The following is a 24,826-nucleotide window of genomic DNA, read 5'->3' as shown; positions in this document are numbered from 1 at the left end:
CTGACAGAAGAGGAAGGACTTCCTGACACGGAGATGTCAACAGGGTGAGTAAGGGAGGGGGGGGGGAGTCCCAGCAGGAGGATGAGGGGGCAGGCGATACAAAGTATCTCTGACAGCAGAGAAGTTTCCTGGGGGAAAGACTGACAGGAGGAGATCATGTTATTGGCTCTCTGTCACTTGTAGTTCTCCTGCACAGCAGGTAAGTGCTACCTCTATCTACAGCTCCTCTCCATACACATGCTGTAAGGGATCTATCCTGCGGGATCCGTACGTCACAGTTACAGGGTTTCTGTAGGAATACACAGCAAGCTGCAGTCTCTGAGGCTCGGGAGAAAGACTGTATATACCATACATAGAGGTAGCGTCAGGCAGGTCACCCTATAGACTGGGGAATACACAGCAAGCTGCAGTCTCTGAGGCTCGGGAGAAAGACTGTATATACCATACATAGAGGTAGTGTCAGGCAGGTCACCCTATAGACTGGGGAATACACAGCAAGCTGCAGTCTCTGAGGCTCGGGAGAAAGACTGTATATACCATACATAGAGGTAGTGTCAGGCAGGTCACCCTATAGACTGGGGAATACACAGCAAGCTGCAGTCTCTGAGGCTCGGGAGAAAGACTGTATATACCATGCAGAGAGGTAGCGTCAGGCAGGTCACCCTATAGACTGGGGAATACACAGCAAGCTGCAATCTCTGAGGCTCAGGGGAAGGACTGTATATACCATGCATAGAGGTAGCGTCAGGCAGGTCACCCTATAGACTGGGGAATACACAGCAAGCTGCACTCTCTGAGGCTCAGGGGAAGGACTGTATATACCATGCATAGAGGTAGTGTCAGGCAGGTCACCCTATAGACCGGGGAATACACAGCAAGCTGCAGTCTCTGAGGCTCGGGAGAAGGACTGTATATACCATGCATAGAGGTAGCGTCAGGCAGGTCACCCTATAGACTGGGGAATACACAGCAAGCTGCAGTCTCTGAGGCACCATGCAGAGAGGTAGCGCCAGGCAGGTCACCCTATAGACTGGGGAATACACAGCAAGCTGCAGTCTCTGAGGCTCGGGAGAAGGACTGTATATTCCATGCAGAGAGGTAGCGTCAGGCAGGTCACCCTATAGACTGGGGAATACACAGCAAGCTGCAATCTCTGAGGCTCGGGAGAAGGACTGTATGTACCATGCATAGAGGTAGCTTCAGGCAGGTCACCCTATAGACTGGGGTATACACAGCAAGCTGCAGTCTCTGAGGCTCGGGAGAAGGACTGTATATACCATGCATAGAGGTAGTGTCAGGCAGGTCACCCTATAGACTGGGGAATACACAGCAAGCTGCAATATCTGAGGCTCGGGAGGAGGACTGTATATGCCATGCATAGAGGTAGCGTCAGGCAGGTCACCCTATAGACTGGGGAAAACACAGCAAGCTGCAGTCTCTGAGGCTCGGGAGAAGGACTGTATATACCATGCAGAGAGGTAGCGCCAGGCAGGTCACCCTATAGACTGGGAATACACAGCAAGCTGCAGTCTCTGAGGCTCGGGGGAAGGACTGTATATACCATGCATAGAGGTAGTGTCAGGCAGGTCACCCTATAGACTGGGGAATACACAGCAAGCTGCAGTCTCTGAGGCTCGGGAGAAGGACTGTATATACCATGCATAGAGGTAGCGTCAGGCAGGTCACCCTATAGACTGGGGAATACACAGCAAGCTGCAGTCTCTGAGGCTCGGAAGAAGGACTGTATATACCATGCATAGAGGTAGCGTCAGGCAGGTCACCCTATAGACTGGGAATACACAGCAAGCTGCAATCTCTGAGGCTCGGGAGAAGGACTGTATATACCATGCAGAGAGGTAGCGTCAGGCAGGTCACCCTATAGACTGGGGAATACACAGCAAGCTGCAGTCTCTGAGGCTCGGGAGAAGGACTCTATATACCATGCATAGAGGTAGTGTCAGGCAGGTCACCCTATAGACCGGGGAATACACAGCAAGCTGCAGTCTCTGAGGCTCGGGGGAAGGACTGTATATACCATGCATAGAGGTAGTGTCAGGCAGGTCACCCTATAGACCGGGGAATACACAGCAAGCTGCAGTCTCTGAGGCTCGGGAGAAGGACTGTATATACCATGCATAGAGGTAGCGTCAGGCAGGTCACCCTATAGACTGGGGAATACACAGCAAGCTGCAGTCTCTGAGGCACCATGCAGAGAGGTAGCGCCAGGCAGGTCACCCTATAGACTGGGGAATACACAGCAAGCTGCAGTCTCTGAGGCTCGGGAGAAGGACTGTATATTCCATGCAGAGAGGTAGCGTCAGGCAGGTCACCCTATAGACTGGGGAATACACAGCAAGCTGCAATCTCTGAGGCTCGGGAGAAGGACTGTATGTACCATGCATAGAGGTAGCGTCAGGCAGGTCACCCTATAGACTGGGGTATACACAGCAAGCTGCAGTCTCTGAGGCTCGGGAGAAGGACTGTATATACCATGCATAGAGGTAGTGTCAGGCAGGTCACCCTATAGACTGGGGAATACACAGCAAGCTGCAATATCTGAGGCTCGGGAGGAGGACTGTATATGCCATGCATAGAGGTAGCGTCAGGCAGGTCACCCTATAGACTGGGGAAAACACAGCAAGCTGCAGTCTCTGAGGCTCGGGAGAAGGACTGTATATACCATGCAGAGAGGTAGCGCCAGGCAGGTCACCCTATAGACTGGGAATACACAGCAAGCTGCAGTCTCTGAGGCTCGGGGGAAGGACTGTATATACCATGCATAGAGGTAGTGTCAGGCAGGTCACCCTATAGACTGGGGAATACACAGCAAGCTGCAGTCTCTGAGGCTCGGGAGAAGGACTGTATATACCATGCATAGAGGTAGCGTCAGGCAGGTCACCCTATAGACTGGGGAATACACAGCAAGCTGCAGTCTCTGAGGCTCGGAAGAAGGACTGTATATACCATGCATAGAGGTAGCGTCAGGCAGGTCACCCTATAGACTGGGAATACACAGCAAGCTGCAATCTCTGAGGCTCGGGAGAAGGACTGTATATACCATGCAGAGAGGTAGCGTCAGGCAGGTCACCCTATAGACTGGGGAATACACAGCAAGCTGCAGTCTCTGAGGCTCGGGAGAAGGACTCTATATACCATGCATAGAGGTAGCATCAGGCAGGTCACCCTATAGACTGGGGAATACACAGCAAGCTGCAGTCTCTGAGGCTCGGGAGAAGAACTGTATATACCATGCATAGAGGTAGTGTTAGGCAGGTCACCCTATAGACTGGGGAATACACAGCCAGCTGCACTCTCTGAGGCTCGGGGGAAGGACTGTATATACCATGCATAGAGGTAGTGTCAGGCAGGTCACCCTATAGACTGGGGAATACACAGCAAGCTGCAGTCTCTGAGGCTCGGGAGAAGGACTCTTTATACCATGCATAGAGGTGGTGTCAGGCAGGTCACCCTATAGACTGGGGAATACACAGCAAGCTGCAGTCTCTGAGGCTCGGGAGAAGGACTCTATATACCATGCATAGAGGTATAGACTGGGGAATACACAGCAAGCTGCAATCTCTGAGGCTCGGGAGAAGGACTGTATATACCATGCATAGAGGTAGTGTCAGGCAGGTCACCCTATAGACTGGGGAATACACAGCAAGCTGCAGTCTCTGAGGTTCGGGAGAAGGACAGTATATACCATGCATAGAGGTAGTGTCAGGCAGGTCACCCTATAGACTGGGGAATACACAGCAAGCTGCAGTCTCTGAGGCTCGGGAGAAGGACTCTATATACCATGCATAGAGGTATAGACTGGGGAATACACAGCAAGCTGCAATCTCTGAGGCTCGGGAGAAGGACTGTATATACCATGCATAGAGGTAGTGTCAGGCAGGTCACCCTATAGACTGGGGAATACACAGCAAGCTGCAGTCTCTGAGGCTCGGGAGAAGGACTGTATATACCATGCATAGAGGTAGTGTCAGGCAGGTCACCCTATAGACTGGGGAATACACAGCAAGCTGCAGTCTCTGAGGCTCGGGAGAAGGACTGTATATACCATGCATAGAGGTAGTGTCAGGCAGGTCACCCTATAGACTGGGGAATACACAGCAAGCTGCAGTCTCTGAGGCTCGGGAGAAGGACTGTATATACCATGCATAGAGGTAGCGTCAGGCAGGTCACCCTATAGACTGGGGAATACACAGCAAGCTGCAGTCTCTGAGGCTCGGGAGAAGGACTGTATATACCATGCATAGAGGTAGCGTCAGGCAGGTCACCCTATAGACTGGGGAATACACAGCAAGCTGCAGTCTCTGAGGCACCATGCAGAGAGGTAGCGCCAGGCAGGTCACCCTATAGACTGGGGAATACACAGCAAGCTGCAGTCTCTGAGGCTCGGGAGAAGGACTGTATATTCCATGCAGAGAGGTAGCGTCAGGCAGGTCACCCTATAGACTGGGGAATACACAGCAAGCTGCAATCTCTGAGGCTCGGGAGAAGGACTGTATGTACCATGCATAGAGGTAGCGTCAGGCAGGTCACCCTATAGACTGGGGTATACACAGCAAGCTGCAGTCTCTGAGGCTCGGGAGAAGGACTGTATATACCATGCATAGAGGTAGTGTCAGGCAGGTCACCCTATAGACTGGGGAATACACAGCAAGCTGCAATATCTGAGGCTCGGGAGGAGGACTGTATATGCCATGCATAGAGGTAGCGTCAGGCAGGTCACCCTATAGACTGGGGAAAACACAGCAAGCTGCAGTCTCTGAGGCTCGGGAGAAGGACTGTATATACCATGCATAGAGGTAGCGTCAGGCAGGTCACCCTATAGACTGGGGAATACACAGCAAGCTGCAATATCTGAGGCTCGGGAGGAGGACTGTATATGCCATGCATAGAGGTAGCGTCAGGCAGGTCACCCTGTAGACTGGGGAAAACACAGCAAGCTGCAGTCTCTGAGGCTCGGGAGAAGGACTGTATATACCATGCATAGAGGTAGCGTCAGGCAGGTCACCCTATAGACTGGGGAATACACAGCAAGCTGCAGTCTCTGAGGCTCGGGAGAAGGACTGTATATACCATGCATAGAGGTAGCGTCAGGCAGGTCACCCTATAGACTGGGAATACACAGCAAGCTGCAATCTCTGAGGCTCGGTAGAAGGACTGTATATACCTTGCAGAGAGGTAGCGTCAGGCAGGTCACCCTATAGACTGGGGAATACACAGCAAGCTGCAGTCTCTGAGGCTCGGGAGAAGGACTCTATATACCATGCATAGAGGTAGCATCAGGCAGGTCACCCTATAGACTGGGGAATACACAGCAAGCTGCAGTCTCTGAGGCGCGGGAGAAGGACTGTATATACCATGCATAGAGGTAGTGTTAGGCAGGTCACCCTATAGACTGGGGAATACACAGCAAGCTGCAGTCTCTGAGGCTCGGGAGAAGGACTCTTTATACCATGCATAGAGGTAGTGTCAGGCAGGTCACCCTATAGACTGGGGAATACACAGCAAGCTGCAGTCTCTGAGGCTCGGGAGAAGGACTCTATATACCATGCATAGAGGTATAGACTGGGGAATACACAGCAAGCTGCAATCTCTGAGGCTCGGGAGAAGGACTGTATATACCATGCATAGAGGTAGTGTCAGGCAGGTCACCCTATAGACTGGGGAATACACAGCAAGCTGCAGTCTCTGAGGCTCGGGAGAAGGACAGTATATACCATGAATAGAGGTATAGACTGGGGAATACACAGCAAGCTGCAATCTCTGAGGCTCGGGAGAAGGACTGTATATACCATGCATAGAGGTAGTGTCAGGCAGGTCACCCTATAGACTGGGGAATACACAGCAAGCTGCAGTCTCTGAGGCTCGGGAGAAGGACTGTATATACCATGCATAGAGGTAGTGTCAGGCAGGTCACCCTATAGACTGGGGAATACACAGCAAGCTGCAGTCTCTGAGGCTCGGGAGAAGGACTGTATATACCATGCATAGAGGTAGCGTCAGGCAGGTCACCCTATAGACTGGGGAATACACAGCAAGCTGCAGTCTCTGAGGCTCGGGAGAAGGACTGTATATACCATGCATAGAGGTAGCGTCAGGCAGGTCACCCTATAGACTGGGGAATACACAGCAAGCTGCAGTCTCTGAGGCTCGGGAGAAGGACTGTATATACCATGCATAGAGGTAGCGTCAGGCAGGTCACCCTATAGACTGGGGAATACACAGCAAGCTGCAGTCTCTGAGGCACCATGCAGAGAGGTAGCGCCAGGCAGGTCACCCTATAGACTGGGGAAATACACAGCAAGCTGCAGTCTCTGAGGCTCGGGAGAAGGACTGTATATTCCATGCAGAGAGGTAGCGTCAGGCAGGTCACCCTATAGACTGGGGAATACACAGCAAGCTGCAATCTCTGAGGCTCGGGAGAAGGACTGTATGTACCATGCATAGAGGTAGCGTCAGGCAGGTCACCCTATAGACTGGGGTATACACAGCAAGCTGCAGTCTCTGAGGCTCGGGAGAAGGACTGTATATACCATGCATAGAGGTAGTGTCAGGCAGGTCACCCTATAGACTGGGGAATACACAGCAAGCTGCAATATCTGAGGCTCGGGAGGAGGACTGTATATGCCATGCATAGAGGTAGCGTCAGGCAGGTCACCCTATAGACTGGGGAAAACACAGCAAGCTGCAGTCTCTGAGGCTCGGGAGAAGGACTGTATATACCATGCAGAGAGGTAGCGCCAGGCAGGTCACCCTATAGACTGGGAATACACAGCAAGCTGCAGTCTCTGAGGCTCGGGGGAAGGACTGTATATACCATGCATAGAGGTAGTGTCAGGCAGGTCACCCTATAGACTGGGGAATACACAGCAAGCTGCAGTCTCTGAGGCTCGGGAGAAGGACTGTATATACCATGCATAGAGGTAGCGTCAGGCAGGTCACCCTATAGACTGGGGAATACACAGCAAGCTGCAGTCTCTGAGGCTCGGGAGAAGGACTGTATATACCATGCATAGAGGTAGCGTCAGGCAGGTCACCCTATAGACTGGGAATACACAGCAAGCTGCAATCTCTGAGGCTCGGGAGAAGGACTGTATATACCATGCAGAGAGGTAGCGTCAGGCAGGTCACCCTATAGACTGGGGAATACACAGCAAGCTGCAGTCTCTGAGGCTCGGGATAAGGACTCTATATACCATGCATAGAGGTTGCATCAAGCAGGTCACCCTATAGACTGGGGAATACACAGCAAGCTGCAGTCTCTGAGGCTCGGGAGAAGGACTGTATATACCATGCATAGAGGTAGTGTTAGGCAGGTCACCCTATAGACTGGGGAATACACAGCCAGCTGCACTCTCTGAGGCTCGGTGGAAGGACTGTATATACCATGCATAGAGGTAGTGTCAGGCAGGTCACCCTATAGACTGGGGAATACACAGCAAGCTGCAGTCTCTGAGGCTCGGGAGAAGGACTCTTTATACCATGCATAGAGGTAGTGTCAGGCAGGTCACCCTATAGACTGGGGAATACACAGCAAGCTGCAGTCTCTGAGGCTCGGGAGAAGGACTCTATATACCATGCATAGAGGTATAGACTGGGGAATACACAGCAAGCTGCAATCTCTGAGGCTCGGGAGAAGGACTGTATATACCATGCATAGAGGTAGTGTCAGGCAGGTCACCCTATAGACTGGGGAATACACAGCAAGCTGCAGTCTCTGAGGCTCGGGAGAAGGACAGTATATACCATGCATAGAGGTAGTGTCAGGCAGGTCACCCTATAGACTGGGGAATACACAGCAAGCTGCAGTCTCTGAGGCTCGGGAGAAGGACTCTATATACCATGCATAGAGGTATAGACTGGGGAATACACAGCAAGCTGCAATCTCTGAGGCTCGGGAGAAGGACTGTATATACCATGCATAGAGGTAGTGTCAGGCAGGTCACCCTATAGACTGGGGAATACACAGCAAGCTGCAGTCTCTGAGGCTCGGGAGAAGGACTGTATATACCATGCATAGAGGTAGTGTCAGGCAGGTCACCCTATAGACTGGGGAATACACAGCAAGCTGCAGTCTCTGAGGCTCGGGAGAAGGACTGTATATACCATACATAGAGGTAGTGTCAGGCAGGTCACCCTATAGACTGGGGAATACACAGCAAGCTGCAGTCTCTGAGGCTCGGGAGAAGGACTCTATATACCATGCATAGAGGTAGTGTCAGGCAGGTCACCCTATAGACTGGGGAATACACAGCAACCTGCAATCTCTGAGGCTCGGGAGAAGGACTGTATATACCATGCATAGAGGTAGTGTCAGGCAGGTCACCCTATAGACTGGGGAATACACAGCAAGCTGCAATCTCTGAGGCTCGGGAGAAGGACTGTATATACCATGCATAGAGGTAGTGTCAGGCAGGTCTCCCTATAGACTGGGGAATACACAGCAAGCTGCAATATCTGAGGCACCATGCATAGAGGTAGTGTCAGGCAGGTCACCCTATAGACTGGGGAATACACAGCAAGCTGCACTCTCTGAGGCTCGGGAGAAGGACTGTATGTACCATGCATAGAGGTAGTGTCAGGCAGGTCACCCTATAGACTGGGGAATACACAGCAAGCTGCACTCTCTGAGGCTCGGGAGGACTGTATGTACCATGCATAGAGGTAGCGTCAGGCAGGTCACCCTATAGACTGGGGAATACACAGCAAGCTGCAATCTCTGAGGCTCGGGAAAAGGACTGTATATACCATGCATAGAGGTAGCGTCAGGCAGGTCACCCTATAGACTGGGGAATACACAGCAAGCTGCAATCTCTGAGGCTCGGGAGAAGGGCTGTATATACCATGCATAGAGGTAGTGTCAGGCAGGTCACCCTATAGACTGGGGAATACACAGCAAGCTGCAGTCTCTGAGGCTCGGGAGAAGGACTGTATATACCATGCATAGAGGTAGCGTCAGGCAGGTCACCCTATAGACTGGGGAATACACAGCAAGCTGCAGTCTCTGAGGCTCGGGAGAAGGACTGTATATACCATGCAGAGAGGTAGCGTCAGGCAGGTCACCCTATAGACTAGGGAATACACAGCAAGCTGCAGTCTCTGAGGCTCGGGAGAAGGACTGTATATACCATGCATAGAGGTAGTGTCAGGCAGGTCACCCTATAGACTGGGGTATACACAGCAAGCTGCAGTCTCTGAGGCTCGGGAGAAGGACTGTATATACCATGCATAGAGGTAGTGTCAGGCAGGTCACCCTATAGACTGGGGAATACACAGCAAGCTGCAGTCTCTGAGGCTCGGGAGAAGGACTGTATATACCATGCATAGAGGTAGCGTCAGGCAGGTCACCCTATAGACTGGGGAATACACAGCAAGCTGCAATCTCTGAGGCTCGGGAGAAGGACTGTATATACCATGCATAGAGGTAGCGTCAGGCAGGTCACCCTATAGACTGGGGAATACACAGCAAGCTGCAATCTCTGAGGCTCGGGAGAAGGACTGTATATACCATGCATAGAGGTAGCGTCAGGCAGGTCACCCTATAGACTGGGAATACACAGCAAGCTGCAATCTCTGAGCAGGGGTGTATCTAGGGATCCAAGCGCCCCTGGCAATGTAATGGACTGGCGCCCCCCCTCCCCCCCTATGCAGTGCCCCCAGTAGTAATCCCCCTATGCTGCATTGCCCCAGTAGTAACCCCCCCTATGCTGCATTGTCCCCAGTAGTAGTCCCCTCTATGCTGTATTGCCCCCAGTGGTAGTCCCCCCCTATACAGTGCCCCAGTAGTAGTCCCCCATATACAGTGGCCCCAGTGGCAGCCACCCCCCTAAAGTGCCCCCAGTAGCAGCCCCCCTATGCAGTGCCCCCAGTAGTGGGCACCCCCTATACAGTGCCCTTGCTGTGCCAGGCTTACAAACACACACACACACACACACACACACACACAGAAGAAAAAACGTCTCTCCCAACACCCGCTGCGGGTGGAGCCAGAAGCCGGAGCTCATGAGTGAGCTCTAGCCGGCTCCCTCTGTGGACGATGCAGCAGCCAATGAGACTCTGTCTGACTCTCATTGGCTGGCTGCTATAACAAACACAAAGCCGCCGCTGGCGTCTGTGTGTTTGTAATCTGTGTGTAGGGCAGACCGCTCTCACTGCGGTTTGCCCTACACTTGTGGGGGCGGGGGACTAGCGGGGGTAGTCCACCTCTTGGCTGCTGGTTGCACTGCCGGACGGCACCCCCCCCTTTGGTCGGCGCCCCTGGCGAGTGCCATCCTGGCCAATGGGTAGATACACCCCTGTCTCTGAGGCTCGGGAGAAGGACTGTATATACCATGCATAGAGATAGCGTCAGGCAGGTCACCCTATAGACTGGGGAATACACAGCAAGCTGCAATCTCTGAGGCTCGGGAGAAGGACTGTATATACCATGCATAGAGGTAGTGTCAGGCAGGTCACCCTATAGACTGGGGAATACACAGCAAGCTGCAGTCTCTGAGGCTCGGGAGAAGGACTGTATATACCATGCATAGAGATAGCGTCAGGCAGGTCACCCTATAGACTGGGGAATACACAGCAAGCTGCAGTCTCTGAGGCTCGGGAGAAGGACTGTATATACCATGCAAAGAGGTAGCGTCAGGCATGTCACCCTATAGACTGGGGAATAAACAGCAAGCTGCAGTCTCTGAGGCTCGGGAGAAGGACTGGTCACCCTATAGACTGGGGAATACACAGCAAGCTGCAGTCTCTGAGGCTCGGGAGAAGGACTGTATATACCATGCAGAGAGGTAGCGTCAGGCATGTCACCCTATAGACTGGGGAATAAACAGCAAGCTGCAGTCTCTGAGGCTCGGGAGAAGGACTCTATATACCAAGCAGAGAGGTATAGACTGGGGAATACACAGCAAGCTGCAGTCTCTGAGGCTCGGGAGAAGGACCGTATATACCATGCAGAGAGATAGCATCAGGTAGGTCACCCTATAGACTGGGGAATACACAGCAAGCTGCAATCTCTGAGGCTCGGGAGAAGGACTGTATATACCATGCATAGAGGTAGCGTCAGGCAGGTCACCCTATAGACTGGGGAATACACAGCAAGCTGCAATCTCTGAGGCTCGGGAGAAGGACTCTATATACCATGCAGAGAGGTAGCGTCAGGCATGTCACCCTATAGACTGGGGAATAAACAGCAAGCTGCAATCTCTGAGGCTCGGGAGAAGGACTGGTCACCCTATAGACTGGGGAATACACAGCAAGCTGCAATCTCTGAGGCTTGGGAGAAGGACTCTATATACCATGCATAGAGGTAGCGTCAGGCAGGTCACCCTATAGACTGGGGAATACACAGCAAGCTGCAGTCTCTGAGGCTCGGGAGAAGGACTCTATATACCATGCAGAGAGGTAGCGTCAGGCATGTCACCCTATAGACTGGGGAATACACAGCAAGCTGCAATATCTGAGGCTCGGGAGAAGGGCTGTATATACCATGCATAGAGGTAGTGTCAGGCTTGTCACCCTATAGACTGGGGAATACACAGCAAGCTGCAATATCTGAGGCTCGGGAGAAGGACTGTATATACCATGCAGAGAGGTATCGTCAGGCAGGTCACCCTATAGACTGGGGAATACACAGCAAGCTGCAGTCTCTGAGGCTCGGGAGAAGGACTGTATATACCATGCATAGAGGTATCGTCAGGCAGGTCACCCTATAGACTGGGGAATACACAGCAAGCTGCAATCTCTGAGGCTCGGGAGAAGGACTGTATGTACCATGCATAGAGGTAGCGTCAGGCAGGTCACCATATAGACTGGGGAATACACAGCAAGCTGCAATATCTGAGGCTCGGGAGAAGGACTGTATATACCATGCATAGAGGTAGCGTCAGGCAGGTCACCCTATAGACTGGGGAAAACACAGTAAGCTGCAATATCTGAGGCTCGGGAGAAGGACTGTATATACCATGCATAGAGAGTGTCAGGCAGGTCACCCTATAGACTGGGGAATACACAGCAAGCTGCAATCTCTGAGGCTCGGGAGAAGGACAGTATATACCATGCAGAGAGGTAGTGTCAGGCAGGTCACCCTATAGACTGGGGAAAACACAGCAAGCTGCAGTCTCTGAGGCTCGGGAGAAGGACTGTATATACCATGCATAGAGGTAGCGTCAGGCAGGTCACCCTATAGACAGGGGAATACACAGCAAGCTGCACTCTCTGAGGCTCGGGAGAAGGACTGTATGTACCATACATAGAGGTAGTGTCAGGCAGGTCACCCTATAGACTGGGGAATACACAGCAAGCTGCAATCTCTGAGGCTCAGGAGAAGGACAGTATATACCATGCATAGAGATAACGTCAGGCAGGTCTCCCTATAGACTGGGGTATACACAGCAAGCTGCAATCTCTGAGGCTCAGGAGAAGGACAGTATATACCATGCATAGAGGTAGCGTCAGGCAGGTCACCCTATAGACTGGGGAATACACAGCAAGCTGCAATATCTGAGGCTCAGGAGAAGGACAGTATATACCATGCATAGAGATAACGTCAGGCAGGTCTCCCTATAGACTGGGGTATACACAGCAAGCTGCAATCTCTGAGGCTCAGGAGAAGGACAGTATATACCATGCATAGAGGTAGTGTCAGGCAGGTCACCCTATAGACTGGGGGATACACAGCAAGCTGCAGTCTCTGAGGCTCGGGGGAAGGACTGTATATACCATGCATAGAGGTAGCGTCAGGCAGGTCACCCTATAGACTGGGGGATACACAGCAAGCTACAGTCTCTGAGGCTCGGGAGAAGGACTGTATATACCATGCATAGAGATAACGTCAGGCAGGTCACCCTATAGACTGGGGGATACACAGCAAGCTGCAGTCTCTGAGGCTCGGGGGAAGGACTGTATATACCATGCATAGAGGTAGCGTCAGGCAGGTCACCCTATAGACTGGGGGATACACAGCAAGCTGCAGTCTCTGAGGCTCGGGAGAAGGACTGTATATACCATGCACAGAGAGTGTCAGGCAGGTCACCCTATAGACTGTGGAATACACAGCAAGCTGCAATCTCTGAGGCTCGGGAGAAGGACTGTATATACCATGCATAGAGATAACGTCAGGCAGGTCACCCTATAGACTGCGGAATACACAGCAAGCTGCAATCTCTGAGGCTCGGGAGAAGGACTGTATATACCATGCATAGAGGTAGCGTCAGGCAGGTCACCCTATAGACTGGGGAATACACAGCAAGCTGCAATCTCTGAGGCTCGGGAGAAGGACTGTATATACCATGCAGAGAGGTAGTGTCAGGCAGGTCACCCTATAGACTGGGGAATACACAGCAAGCTGCAGTCTCTGAGGCTCGGGAGAAGGACAGTATATACCATGCATAGAGGTAGTGTCAGGCAGGTCACCCTATAGACTGGGAATACACAGCAAGCTGCAGTCTCTGAGGCTCGGGAGAAGGACTGTATATACCATGCATAGAGGTAGCGTCAGGCATGTCACCCTATAGACTGGGAATACACAGCAAGCTGCAGTCTCTGAGGCTCGGGAGAAGGACTGTATATACCATAAATAGAGGTAGTGTCAGGCAGGTCTCCCTATAGACTGGGGAATACACAGCAAGCTGCAGTCTCTGAGGCTCGGGAGAAGGACAGTATATACCATGCAGAGAGGTTTTGGGGGAGATGTAGTAACGGCAAAATGCGGTAAAACCCCCGAAAATGCAGTTTTCGGGGGTTTTACCGCATTCCCCGAATGTATTAAGCAGCAGAATGCGCTGCATTCTGCTGCTTCGCGTCGCTAGGTAACGCCACCTTCAGGTGGCGTTACCCAATAGAAGCCTATGGGCTTCTTAGCGCGACGCTCGGGGCTGGGAGGGATCCGATCGGATCCCTCCCATGAGCCCCCGCGGCCCACGGCCTTCTGCGCATGCGCAGAAGGACTTCTGGGTGTTCAACCCGGAAGACCCTCTGCCCGGCAGCATCGCAAAGGACAGCTCTCATCGAGAGAGCTGTCCTTTGCGAAATCCTTAGTACATACCGCGGTAATGAACCGCGGTATGTACGCGAAGTGGGGGGGGATGTACCGCAACGGCGATGTCGCCGTTAATACATCTCCCCCATAGACTGGGAAATACACACTGCTTCTATTCCCAGGACAGCTGGTGACACCCGGGGAGTGACGTGACCCTTATGTGTCCTTGGACGTCTTTGCTGCAGTCGCACTAAAAAGCCCCTCTTGGCGATCCTGGTCCTGAGAGACTGTACTAGCGCCGGGCGTCTTTTTTTTTTGCTGCAACTATGACGCACCAGCAGACTGCGCTGATTAATGCCATAGGCGACACTTGTATATCTGTGTGTGACTGAGTCTCTGTATCTGTTTATGAAGTGCTACAATGTAGCTGCAGCAGTTTTTTTCATTCCAAGTTCCGAGCAGAGTAGCACGGAGCCTGGCAGCTCTCTCACACTGGGCACGGCGCGCTGCGTGGTGTATTGAGGCTAGATGTATGGGGTCACATCTGTACATGGGGCGTATCTCACCCTGAACGTAGAGGAGTAGTGGTGTAGGATGGTGGTGTAGTGACATAATGTGTGTGAGCTGGATGTACAGGAGTAGTGGTGTAGGATAGTGGTGTAGTGACATAATGTGTGTGAGCTGGATGTACAGGAGTAGTAGTGTAGGATGGTGGTGTAGTGACATAGGTGTGTGTGAGCTGGATGTACAGGAGTAGTAGTGTAGGATGGTGGTGTAGTGACATAGCTGTGTGTGAGCAGGATGTACAGGAGTAGTACTGTAGGATGGTGGTGTAGTGACATAACTGTGTGTGAGCTGGATGTACAGGAGTAGTACTGTAGGATGGTGGTGTAGTGACATAGGTGTGTGTGAGCTGGATGTACAGGAGTAGTAGTGTAGGATGGTGGTGTAGTGACATAGCTGTGTGTGAGCTGGATGTACAGGAGTAGTACTGTAGGATGGTGGTGTAGTGACATAATGTGTGTGAGCTGGATGTACAGGAGTAGTAGTGTAGGATGGTGGTGTAGTGATATAGCTGTGTGTGAGCTGGATGTACAGGAGTAGTAGTGTAGGATGGTGGTGTAGTGACATAATGTGTGTGAGCTGGATGTACAGGAGTAGTAGTGTAGGATGGTGGTGTAGTGACATAATGTGTGTGAGCTGGATGTACAGGAGTAGTGGTGTAGGATGGTGGTGTAGTGACATAATGTGTGAGCTGGATGTATAGGAGTAGTAGTGTAGGATGGTGGTGTAGTGACATAGGTGTGTGTGAGCTGGATGTACAGGAGTAGTAGTGTAGGATGGTGGTGTAGTGACATAGGTGTGTGTGAGCTGGATGTACAGGAGTAGTAGTGTAGGATGGTGGTGTAGTGACATAGCTGTGTGTGAGCTGGATGTACAGGAGTAGTACTGTAGGATGGTGGTGTAGTGACATAGCTGTGTGTGAGCTGGATGTACAGGAGTAGTAGTGTAGGATGGTGGTGTAGTGACATAGGTGTGTGTGAGCTGGATGTACAGGAGTAGTAGTGTAGGATGGTGGTGTAGTGACATAGCTGTGTGTGAGCTGGATGTACAGGAGTAGTACTGTAGGATGATGGTGTAGTGACATAATGTGTGTGAGCTGGATGTACAAGAGTAGTAGTGTAGGATGGTGGTGTAGTGACATAGCTGTGTGTGAGCTGGCTGTACAGGAGTAGTACTGTAGGATGGTGGTGTAGTGACATAGGTGTGTGTGAGCTGGATGTACAGGAGTAGTAGTGTAGGATGGTGGTGTAGTGACATAGCTGTGTGTGAGCTGGATGTACAGGAGTAGTACTGTAGGATGATGGTGTAGTGACATAATGTGTGTGAGCTGGATGTACAGGAGTAGTAGTGTAGGATGGTGGTGTATTGACATAATGTGTGTGAGCTGGATGTACAGGAGTAGTGGTGTAGGATGGTGGTGTAGTGACATAATGTGTGTGAGCTGGATGTATAGGAGTAGTAGTGTAGGATGGTGGTGTAGTGACATAATGTGTGTGAGCTGGATGTACAGGAGTAGTAGTGTAGGATGGTGGTGTAGTGACATAATGTGTGTGAGTTGGATGTACAGGAGTAGTGGTGTAGGATGGTGGTGTAGTGACATAATGTGTGAGCTGGATGTATAGGAGTAGTAGTGTAGGATGGTGGTGTAGTGACATAGGTGTGTGTGAGCTGGATGTACAGGAGTAGTAGTGTAGGATGGTGGTGTAGTGACATAGGTGTGTGTGAGCTGGATGTACAGGAGTAGTAGTGTAGGATGGTGGTGTAGTGACATAGCTGTGTGTGAGCTGGATGTACAGGAGTAGTACTGTAGGATGGTGGTGTAGTGACATAGGTGTGTGTGAGCTGGATGTACAGGAGTAGTAGTGTAGGATGGTGGTGTAGTGACATAGCTGTGTGTGAGTTGGATGTACAGGAGTAGTACTGTAGGATGATGGTGTAGTGACATAATGTGTGTGAGCTGGATGTACAAGAGTAGTAGTGTAGGATGGTGGTGTAGTGACATAGCTGTGTGTGAGCTGGATGTACAAGAGTAGTACTGTAGGATGGTGGTGTAGTGACATAATGTGTGTGAGCTGGATGTACAGGAGTAGTAGTGTAGGATGGTGGTGTAGTGACATAGCTGTGTGTGAGCTGGATGTACAGGAGTAGTAGTGTAGGATGGTGGTGTAGTGATATAGCTATGTGTGAGCTGGATGTACAGGAGTAGTAGTGTAGGATAGTGGTGTATTGACATAGCTGTGTGTGAGCTGGATGTATAGGAGTAGTAGTGTAGGATGGTGGTGTAGTGACATAGCTGTGTGTGACCTGGATGTACAGGAGTAGTAGTGTAGGATGGTGGTGTAGTGACATAGCTGTGTGTGAGCTGGATGTACAGGAGTAGTAGTGTAGGATGGTGGTGTAGTGACATAGCTGTGTGTGAGCTGGATGTACAGGAGTAGTAGTGTAGGATGGTGGTGTAGTAACATAGATGTGTGAGCTGGATGTACAGGAGTAGTAGTGTAGGATGGTGGTGTAGAGACATAGCTGTCTGTGAGCTGCATGTACAGGAGTAGTAGTGTAGGATGGTGGTGTAGTGACATAGCTGTGTGTGAGCTGGATGTACAGGAGTAGTAGTGTAGGATGGTGGTGCAGTGACATAGCTGTGTGTGAGATGGAAGTACAGGAATCGAGCTGGAGGCCGGAGGTGTAGTGACATAGCTGTGTGTGAGATGGAAGTACAGGAATAGAGGTGGAGGCCGGAGGTGTAGAGACATAGCTGTGTGTGAGCTGAATGTACAGGAGTAGTAGTGTAGGATGGTGGTGTAGTGACATAGCTGTCTGTGAGCTGCATGTACAGGAGTAGTAGTGTAGGATGGTGGTGTAGTGACATAGCTGTCTGTGAGCTGCATGTACAGGAGTAGTAGTGTAGGATGGTGGTGTAGTGACATAGCTGTCTGTGAGCTGCATGTACAGGAGTAGTAGTGTAGGATGGTGGTGTATTGACATAGCTGTCTGTGAGCTGCATGTACAGGAGTAGTAGTGTAGGATGGTGGTGCAGTGACATAGCTGTGTGTGAGATGGAAGTACAGGAATCGAGGTGGAGGCCGGAGGTGTAGTGACATAGCTGTGTGTGAGATGGAAGTAAAGGAATAGAGGTGGAGGCCGGAGGTGTAGTGACATCGCTGTGTGTGAGATGGAAGTACAGGAATAGAGGTAGAGGCCGGAGGTGTAGTGACGTAGCTGTGTGTGAGATGGAATTAGAGGAATAGAGGCGGAGGCCGGAGGTGTAGTGACGTAGCTGTGTGTGAGGCCGGAGGTGTAGTGACCTAGCTGTGTGTGATATGGAAGTACAGGAATATAGATGGAGGCCGGAGGTGTAGTGACATAGCTGTGTGTGAGATGGAAGTACAGAAATAGAGGTGGAGGCCGGAGGTGTAGTGACATACTTGTGTGTGAGATGGAAGTACAGGAATAGAGGTGGAGGCTGGCGGTATAGTGACGTAGCTGTGTGTGAGATGGAAGTACAGGAAAGGAGGCGGAGGCCGGATGTGTAGTGACATAGCTGTGTGTGAGATGGAAGTACAGGAATAGAGGCGGTGGACGGAGGTGAAGTGACATAGCTGTGTGTGAGATGGAAGTACAGGAATATAGATGGAGGCTGGCAGTGTAGTGACATAGCTGTGTGTGAGATGGAAGTACAGGAGTAGAGACGGAGGCCGGAGGTGTAGTGACATAGCTGTGTGTGAGACGGAAGTACAGGAATAGAGGTGGAGGCCGGAGGTGTAGTGACATAGCTGTGTGTGAGATGGAAGTACAGGAATAGAGGCGGTGGACGGAGGTGAAGTGACATAGCTGTGTGTGAGATGGAAGTACAGGAGTAGTAGTGTAGGATGGTGGTGTAGTGACATAGCTGTGTGTGAGCTGGATGTACAGGAGTAGTAGTGTAGGATGGTGGTGTAGTAACATAGATGTGTGAGCTGGATGTACAGGAGTAGTAGTGTAGGATGGTGGTGTAGAGACATAGCTGTCTGTGAGCTGCATGTACAGGAGTAGTAGTGTAGGATGGTGGTGTAGTGACATAGCTGTGTGTGAGCTGGATGTACAGGAGTAGTAGTGTAGGATGGTGGTGCAGTGACATAGCTGTGTGTGAGATGGAAGTACAGGAATCGAGCTGGAGGCCGGAGGTGTAGTGACATAGCTGTGTGTGAGATGGAAGTACAGGAATAGAGGTGGAGGCCGGAGGTGTAGTGACATAATGTGTGTGAGCTGAATGTACAGGAGTAGTAGTGTAGGATGGTGGTGTAGTGTCATAGCTGTCTGTGAGCTGCATGTACAGGAGTAGTAGTGTAGGATGGTGGTGTAGTGACATAGCTGTCTGTGAGCTGCATGTACAGGAGTAGAAGTGTAGGATGGTGGTGTAGTGACATAGCTGTCTGTGAGCTGCATGTACAGGAGTAGTAGTGTAGGATGGTGGTGTATTGACATAGCTGTCTGTGAGCTGCATGTACAGGAGTAGTAGTGTAGGATGGTGGTGCAGTGACATAGCTGTGTGTGAGATGGAAGTACAGGAATCGAGGTGGAGGCCGGAGGTGTAGTGACATAGCTGTGTGTGAGATGGAAGTACAGGAATAGAGGTGGAGGCCGGAGGTGTAGTGACATCGCTGTGTGTTAGATGGAAGTACAGGAATACAGGTAGAGGCCGGAGGTGTAGTGACGTAGCTGTGTGTGAGATGGAATTAGAGGAATAGAGGCGGAGGCCGGAGGTGTAGTGACGTAGCTGTGTGTGAGGCCGGAGGTGTAGTGACCTAGCTGTGTGTGATATGGAAGTACAGGAATATAGATGGAGGCCGGAGGTGTAGTGACATAGCTGTGTGTGAGATGGAAGTACAGAAATAGAGGTTGAGGCCGGAGGTGTAGTGACATACTTGTGTGTGAGATGGAAGCACAGGAGTAGAGGCGGAGGCCGGAGGTGTAGTGACATAGCTGTGTGTGAGATGGAAGTACAGGAATAGAGGTGGAGGCCGGAGGTGTAGCGACATAGCTGTGTGTGTGTTGGAAGTACAGGAATAGAGGTGGAGGCTGGTGGTGTAGTGACATAGCTGTGTGTGAGATGGAAGTACAGGAATAGAGGTGGAGGCTGGAGGTGTAGTGACGTAGCTGTGTGTGAGATGGAAGTACAGGAATATAGATGGAGGCTGGCGGTGTAGTGGTAGCTGTGTGTGAGATGGAAGTACAGGAATAGAGGTGGAGGCCGGAGGTGTAGTGGCGTAACTGTGTGTGAGATGGAAGCACAGGAATAGAGGCGGAATCCGAAGGTGTAGTGACGTAGCTGTGTGTGAGATGGAAGCAGAGGAATAGAGGCGGAGGCCGGAGGTGTAGTGACGTAGCTGTGTGTGAGATGAAAGCACATTAATAGAGGAAGTACAGGAGTAGAGGTGGAGGCTGGAGGTGTAGAGACATAGCTGTGTGTGAGATGAAAGTAGAGGAATAAAGGTGGATGCCAGAGGTGTAGTGACGTAGCTGTGTGTGAGATGGAAGCACAGGAGTAGAGGCGGAGGCCGGAGGTGTAGTGACATAGCTGTGTGTGAGATGGAAGTACAGGAATAGAGGCGGAGGCCGGAGGTGTAGTGACATAGCTGCGTGTGAGATGGAAGTACAGGAATAGAGGTGGAGGTTGGAGGTGTAGTGACATATCTGTGTATGAGATGGAAGTACAGGAATAGAGGTGGAGGCCGGATGTGTAGTGACGTAGCTGTGTGTGAGACCGAAGTACAGGAATAGAGGCAGAGGCCGGATGTGTAGTGACGTAGCTGTGTGTGAGACCGAAGTACAGGAATAGAGGCAGAGGCCGGAGGTGTAGTGACGTAGCTGTGTGTGAGATGGAAGCACAGGAATAGAGGCGGAGGCCGGAGGTGTAGTGACGTAGCTGTGTGTGAGATGGAAGCACAGAAATAGAGGCGGAGGCCGGAGGTGTAGTGACATAGCTGTGTGTGAGATGGAAGTACAGGAATAGAGGTGGAGGATTTAGGTGTTGTGACGTAGCTGTGTGTGAGATGGAAGTACAGTAATAGAGGCGGAGACCGGAGATGTAGTGACATAGCTGTGTGTGAGTTGGAAGTACAGGAATAGAGGTGGAGGCTGTCGGTGTAGTGACGTAGCTGTGTTTGAGATGGAAGTACAGTAATAGAGGCGGAGACCGGAGGTGTAGTGACATAGCTGTGTGTGAGATGGAAGTACAGGAATAGAGGTGGAGGCTGGCAGTGTAGTGACGTAGCTGTGTGTGAGATAGAAGTACAGGAATAGAGGCGGAGGCCGGAGGTGTAGTGACATAGCTGTGTGTGAGATGGAAGTACAGGAGTAGAGGCAGAGGCCGGAGGTGTAGTGACATAGCTGTGTGTGAGATGGAAGTAGAGGAATAGAGGTGGAGGCCGGAGGTGTAGTGACATAGCTGTGTGTGAGATGGAAGTACAGGAATAGAGGTGGAGGCCGGAGGTGTAGTGACATAGCTGTGTGTGAGATGGAAGTAGAGGAATAGAGGTGGAGGCCGGAGGTGTAGTGACGTAGCTGTGTGTGAGATGGAAGCACAGGAGTAGAGGCGGAGGCTGGAGGTGTAGTGACATAGCTGTGTGTGAGATGGAAGTACAGGAATAGAGTTGGAGGCTTGCGGTGTAGTGACGTAGCTGTGTGTGAGATGGAAGTACAGGAATAGAGGCGGTGGACGGAGGTGAAGTGACATAGCTGTGTGTGAGATGGAAGTACAGGAATATAGATGGAGGCTGGCGGTGTAGTGACGTAACTGTGTGTGAGATGGAAGTACAGGAATAGAGGCGGAGGCCGGAGGTGTTGTGACATAGGTGTGTGTGAGACCGAAGTACAGGAATAGAGGTGGAGGCTGGCGGTGTAGTGACATAGCTGTGTGTGAGATGGAAGTACAGGAATAGAGGTGGAGGCTGGAGGTGTAGTGACATAACTGTGTGTGAAATGGAAGTACAGGAATAGAGGTGGAGGCTGGCGGTGTAGTGACATAGCTGTGTGTGAGAATTAAGTAGAGGAGTAGAGGTGGAGGCCGGAGGTGTAGTGACATAGCTGTGTGTGAGATGGAAGTACAGGAATAGAGGTGGAGGCCGGAGGTGTAGTGACATAGCTGTGTGTGAGATGGAAGCACAGGAGTAGAGGTGGAGGTTGGAGGTATAGTGACATAGCTGTGTGTGAGATGGAAGCACAGGAGTAGAGGTGGAGGTTGGAGGTGTAGTGACATAGCTGTGTGTGAGATGGAAGCACAGGAGTAGAGGTGGAGGTGTAGTGACATAGCTGTGTGTGAGATGGAAGTACAGGAGTAGAGGTGGAGGTTGGAGGTGTAGTGACATAGTCTCTCTCTCTCTCCATCAGGAAGACTCCACCATGAGCCTGGGGAAGAAGCGGAGTGGATTCCAGATTACCAGTGTGACCACTGATTACCAGCCATCCTCACCATTATCCCCAATCTCTGTGGAGCGCTCTCCATCCTCATCACCCCCCAATGGCCTTCAGTCTCCCCCCACTTCCCGCTTTCGGCTGGTGCGACTGGATCAGGCCCCTCTGGATGGAGGACGAAGGTATCAGAAGGGGCGATGGACATGTGTAGACTTTTACCACCTGGAAGTGGGAGCCCAGCATAGGGCCGGAGCAGGACACTCCCTGGATTCTGGGCTCCCCCGAGCTACTCCTACTACACCCTTAGTGCTGTCACCCGGTGCTGGGGCAAAGGGCCAGCCCATCCCTAGGTCACATGGGGTCCCTGTACTCAGTGCCGCTACAGAGAGAGATCCCACAGCTCTGGTGAGTAACTATCCTGTAACACTGCACATATAGGGGGAGGGTCATAGCTCCTTCTGTCTGTGTCACCCTGCAGGGGGAGGGACAGGCTCATAGCTCCCTTCTGTCTGTGTCACCCTGCAGGGGGAGGGACAGGCTCATAGCTCCTTCTGTCTGTGTCACCCTGCAGGGGGAGGGACAGGCTCATAGCTCCCTTCTGTCTGTGTCACCCTGCAGGGGGAGGGACAGGCTCATAGCTCCCTTCTGTCTGTGTCACCCTGCAGGGGGAGGGACAGGCTCATAGCTCCCTTCTGTCTGTGTCACCCTGCAGGGGGAGGGACAGGCTCATAGCTCCCTTCTGTCTGTGTCACCCTGCAGGGGGAGGGACAGGCTCATAGCTCCCTTCTGTCTGTGTCACCCTGCAGGGGGAGGGACAGGCTCATAGCTCCTTCTGTCTGTGTCACCCTGCAGGGGGAGGGGCAGGCTCATAGCTCCCTTCTGTCTGTGTCACCCTGCAGGGGGAGGGACAGGCTCATAGCTCCCTTCTGTCTGTGTCACCCTGCAGGGGGAGGGACAGGCTCATAGCTCCCTTCTGTCTGTGTCACCCTGCAGGGGGAGGGACAGGCTCATAGCTCCCTTCTGTCTGTGTCACCCTGCAGGGGGAGGGACAGGCTCATAGCTCCTTCTGTCTGTGTCACCCTGCAGGGGGAGGGACAGGCTCATAGCTCCCTTCTGTCTGTGTCACCCTGCAGGGGGAGGGACAGGCTCATAGCTCCATTCTGTCTGTGTCACCCTGCAGGGGGAGGGGCATGCTCATAGCTTCCTTCTGTCTGTGTCACCCTGCAGTGGGAGGGGCATACTCCTATCTCCCTTCTGTCTGTGTCACCCTGCAGTGGGAGGGGCAGACTCCTATCTCCCTTCTGTCTGTGTCACCCTGCAGGGGGAGGGGCAGACTCCTATATCCCTGGCAGTAACAGCTTGAGATGCCACTTGTACCCCAGAGATGGACGATTTGCTTCCTGGATAAATGGGCTCATTTGTTTAATAACATATATACATAACATCACTGAGCCCTGTGGACCCCATGTTTGCAATTGACCTTTATCGAATTTGACAATGATATTGCTATTAAAGTGCATTAACAGGAACTGGAAACACTTTTCTCTGCTTTTACATACAGCTTACAGTGTCTAGCGACAGACTCTGGCCCTGATTCAGAGCCGGACGCAGAGTGCTCGCTCTGAATCAGGGCCGGGCTATTTTTTTTTTTTAATGGCCTCCTGGCCGCTCGCATAGCTGTGAGTGACCACCCACAGCTATAGCGAGCGGCCAGGAAGATGGTCGTGATGGTCAAGACCATCGCGACCATCGGGCTTGCGACGAGACCCTTGAGGTAGGGTCTCGTTGCCGCAAGCCCCAGAGAGATTTCGGCTCTCACAGAGCCGAAATCTCTCCCACTGACATCACGAGTGATGTCACTGGGGCCGGCCCCAAACGTAGGCGTTCACATGGGAACGCCTCCATTTGGGAAGCCACTCCCCCGGCCCGCCCACCGAAGGGGGCGTGCTGTCATTCAACATCGACAGCACACCCCCTTTGGTACGAGACCCGGAGCGACGGTTTGCCCGTCGCTATCCGGGTCTCGTGCATGCGCATGACAGAGCCGGCTCCGTCGTGCGCATGCGCACTGGGCCACCAACGACCCGCTGGCGGGCGCATAGCGCTCGCGAGCGCGTCTGAATCAGGCCCTCTGTACTCTACTGACTGGAGATGACTGAGTGTGAGGGCATCACTGTGTTTCCACAAGAGCCTTGTACAACAGTCAGGTCTCACACTTAGCGGTATCTCAAATGCGGGAGGGGGGGGTGTTTATAAAAGGTACCCCAATAGTGAGAGAGGTACTGCCATAGAGACGGAGGGAATAAGGTTCTGGCTTACATTTATAGATTCCCATAGTAATATATTGCAGAGCCTAAATGGTAATGATAGACTTTTGACGATTGTGTTTTGTGTTGTTCCTGGGCAGCGATCTCCTCCGCCCCTCCCAACGTCACCACCCAACAGTGCGCAGAGCGACGCACGTCCCGGCCGCCCGGTTTCCGATGTATTCAATGAACGCCTTCTACTGGCTCAATCCGTATTCAACATGGGAGATGAGACGGAGCAGTGCAGGTAAGGCTCCGGAACGCGGACACCCGCCACTGCAATAAGTAGAGATGTGCGCGGACCCCCGTGTTTTGGTTTTAGCAAAACAACCCGGAAATGTTTTGGTTTGGATCCGGTTTTGGTTTTGAATTGCTTTAAAATTGATACAAAAAAATTAGCTACAAACATGAAATCTGGACCCGTTTTCATGCAATCCAAAATAGAGATTACGGGCCTGCGGAGAAGGGGTTCTGCGTGATCGCATGCGGGCTGAGTAACAGGCTGAGGTGTTTACGCGGCGGTGGAGGGATGGCCTGCGATCCCAGAAACGGGCGCGTCAAACCCCATCTTCCGTGA

General features: G+C 51.9%; 1 protein-coding gene across 1 annotated transcript; it reads left to right on the top strand.

Annotated features, from left to right (window-relative positions):
* Positions 1 to 24,496, top strand: LOC148431120 (TSC22 domain family protein 4-like; the record flags this gene model as incomplete). The annotated part of the gene is made up of 3 exons (XM_088466320.1): positions 1 to 44; positions 21,920 to 22,348; positions 24,351 to 24,496. Coding segments are annotated over exons 2-3 (563 nt in total), but the record flags the coding sequence as incomplete, so codon positions are not given.
* Positions 24,497 to 24,826: the final 330 nt, after the last annotated feature.

This window comes from Taudactylus pleione, unplaced genomic scaffold (assembly GCF_031769625.1).
Source record: "Taudactylus pleione unplaced genomic scaffold, aTauple2 ptg002782l, whole genome shotgun sequence".
NCBI classification, from domain to species: Eukaryota; Metazoa; Chordata; class Amphibia; order Anura; family Myobatrachidae; genus Taudactylus; species Taudactylus pleione.
Note: the sequence above shows the minus strand (reverse complement) of the source record. Positions and strands in the feature narration are given on the sequence as shown.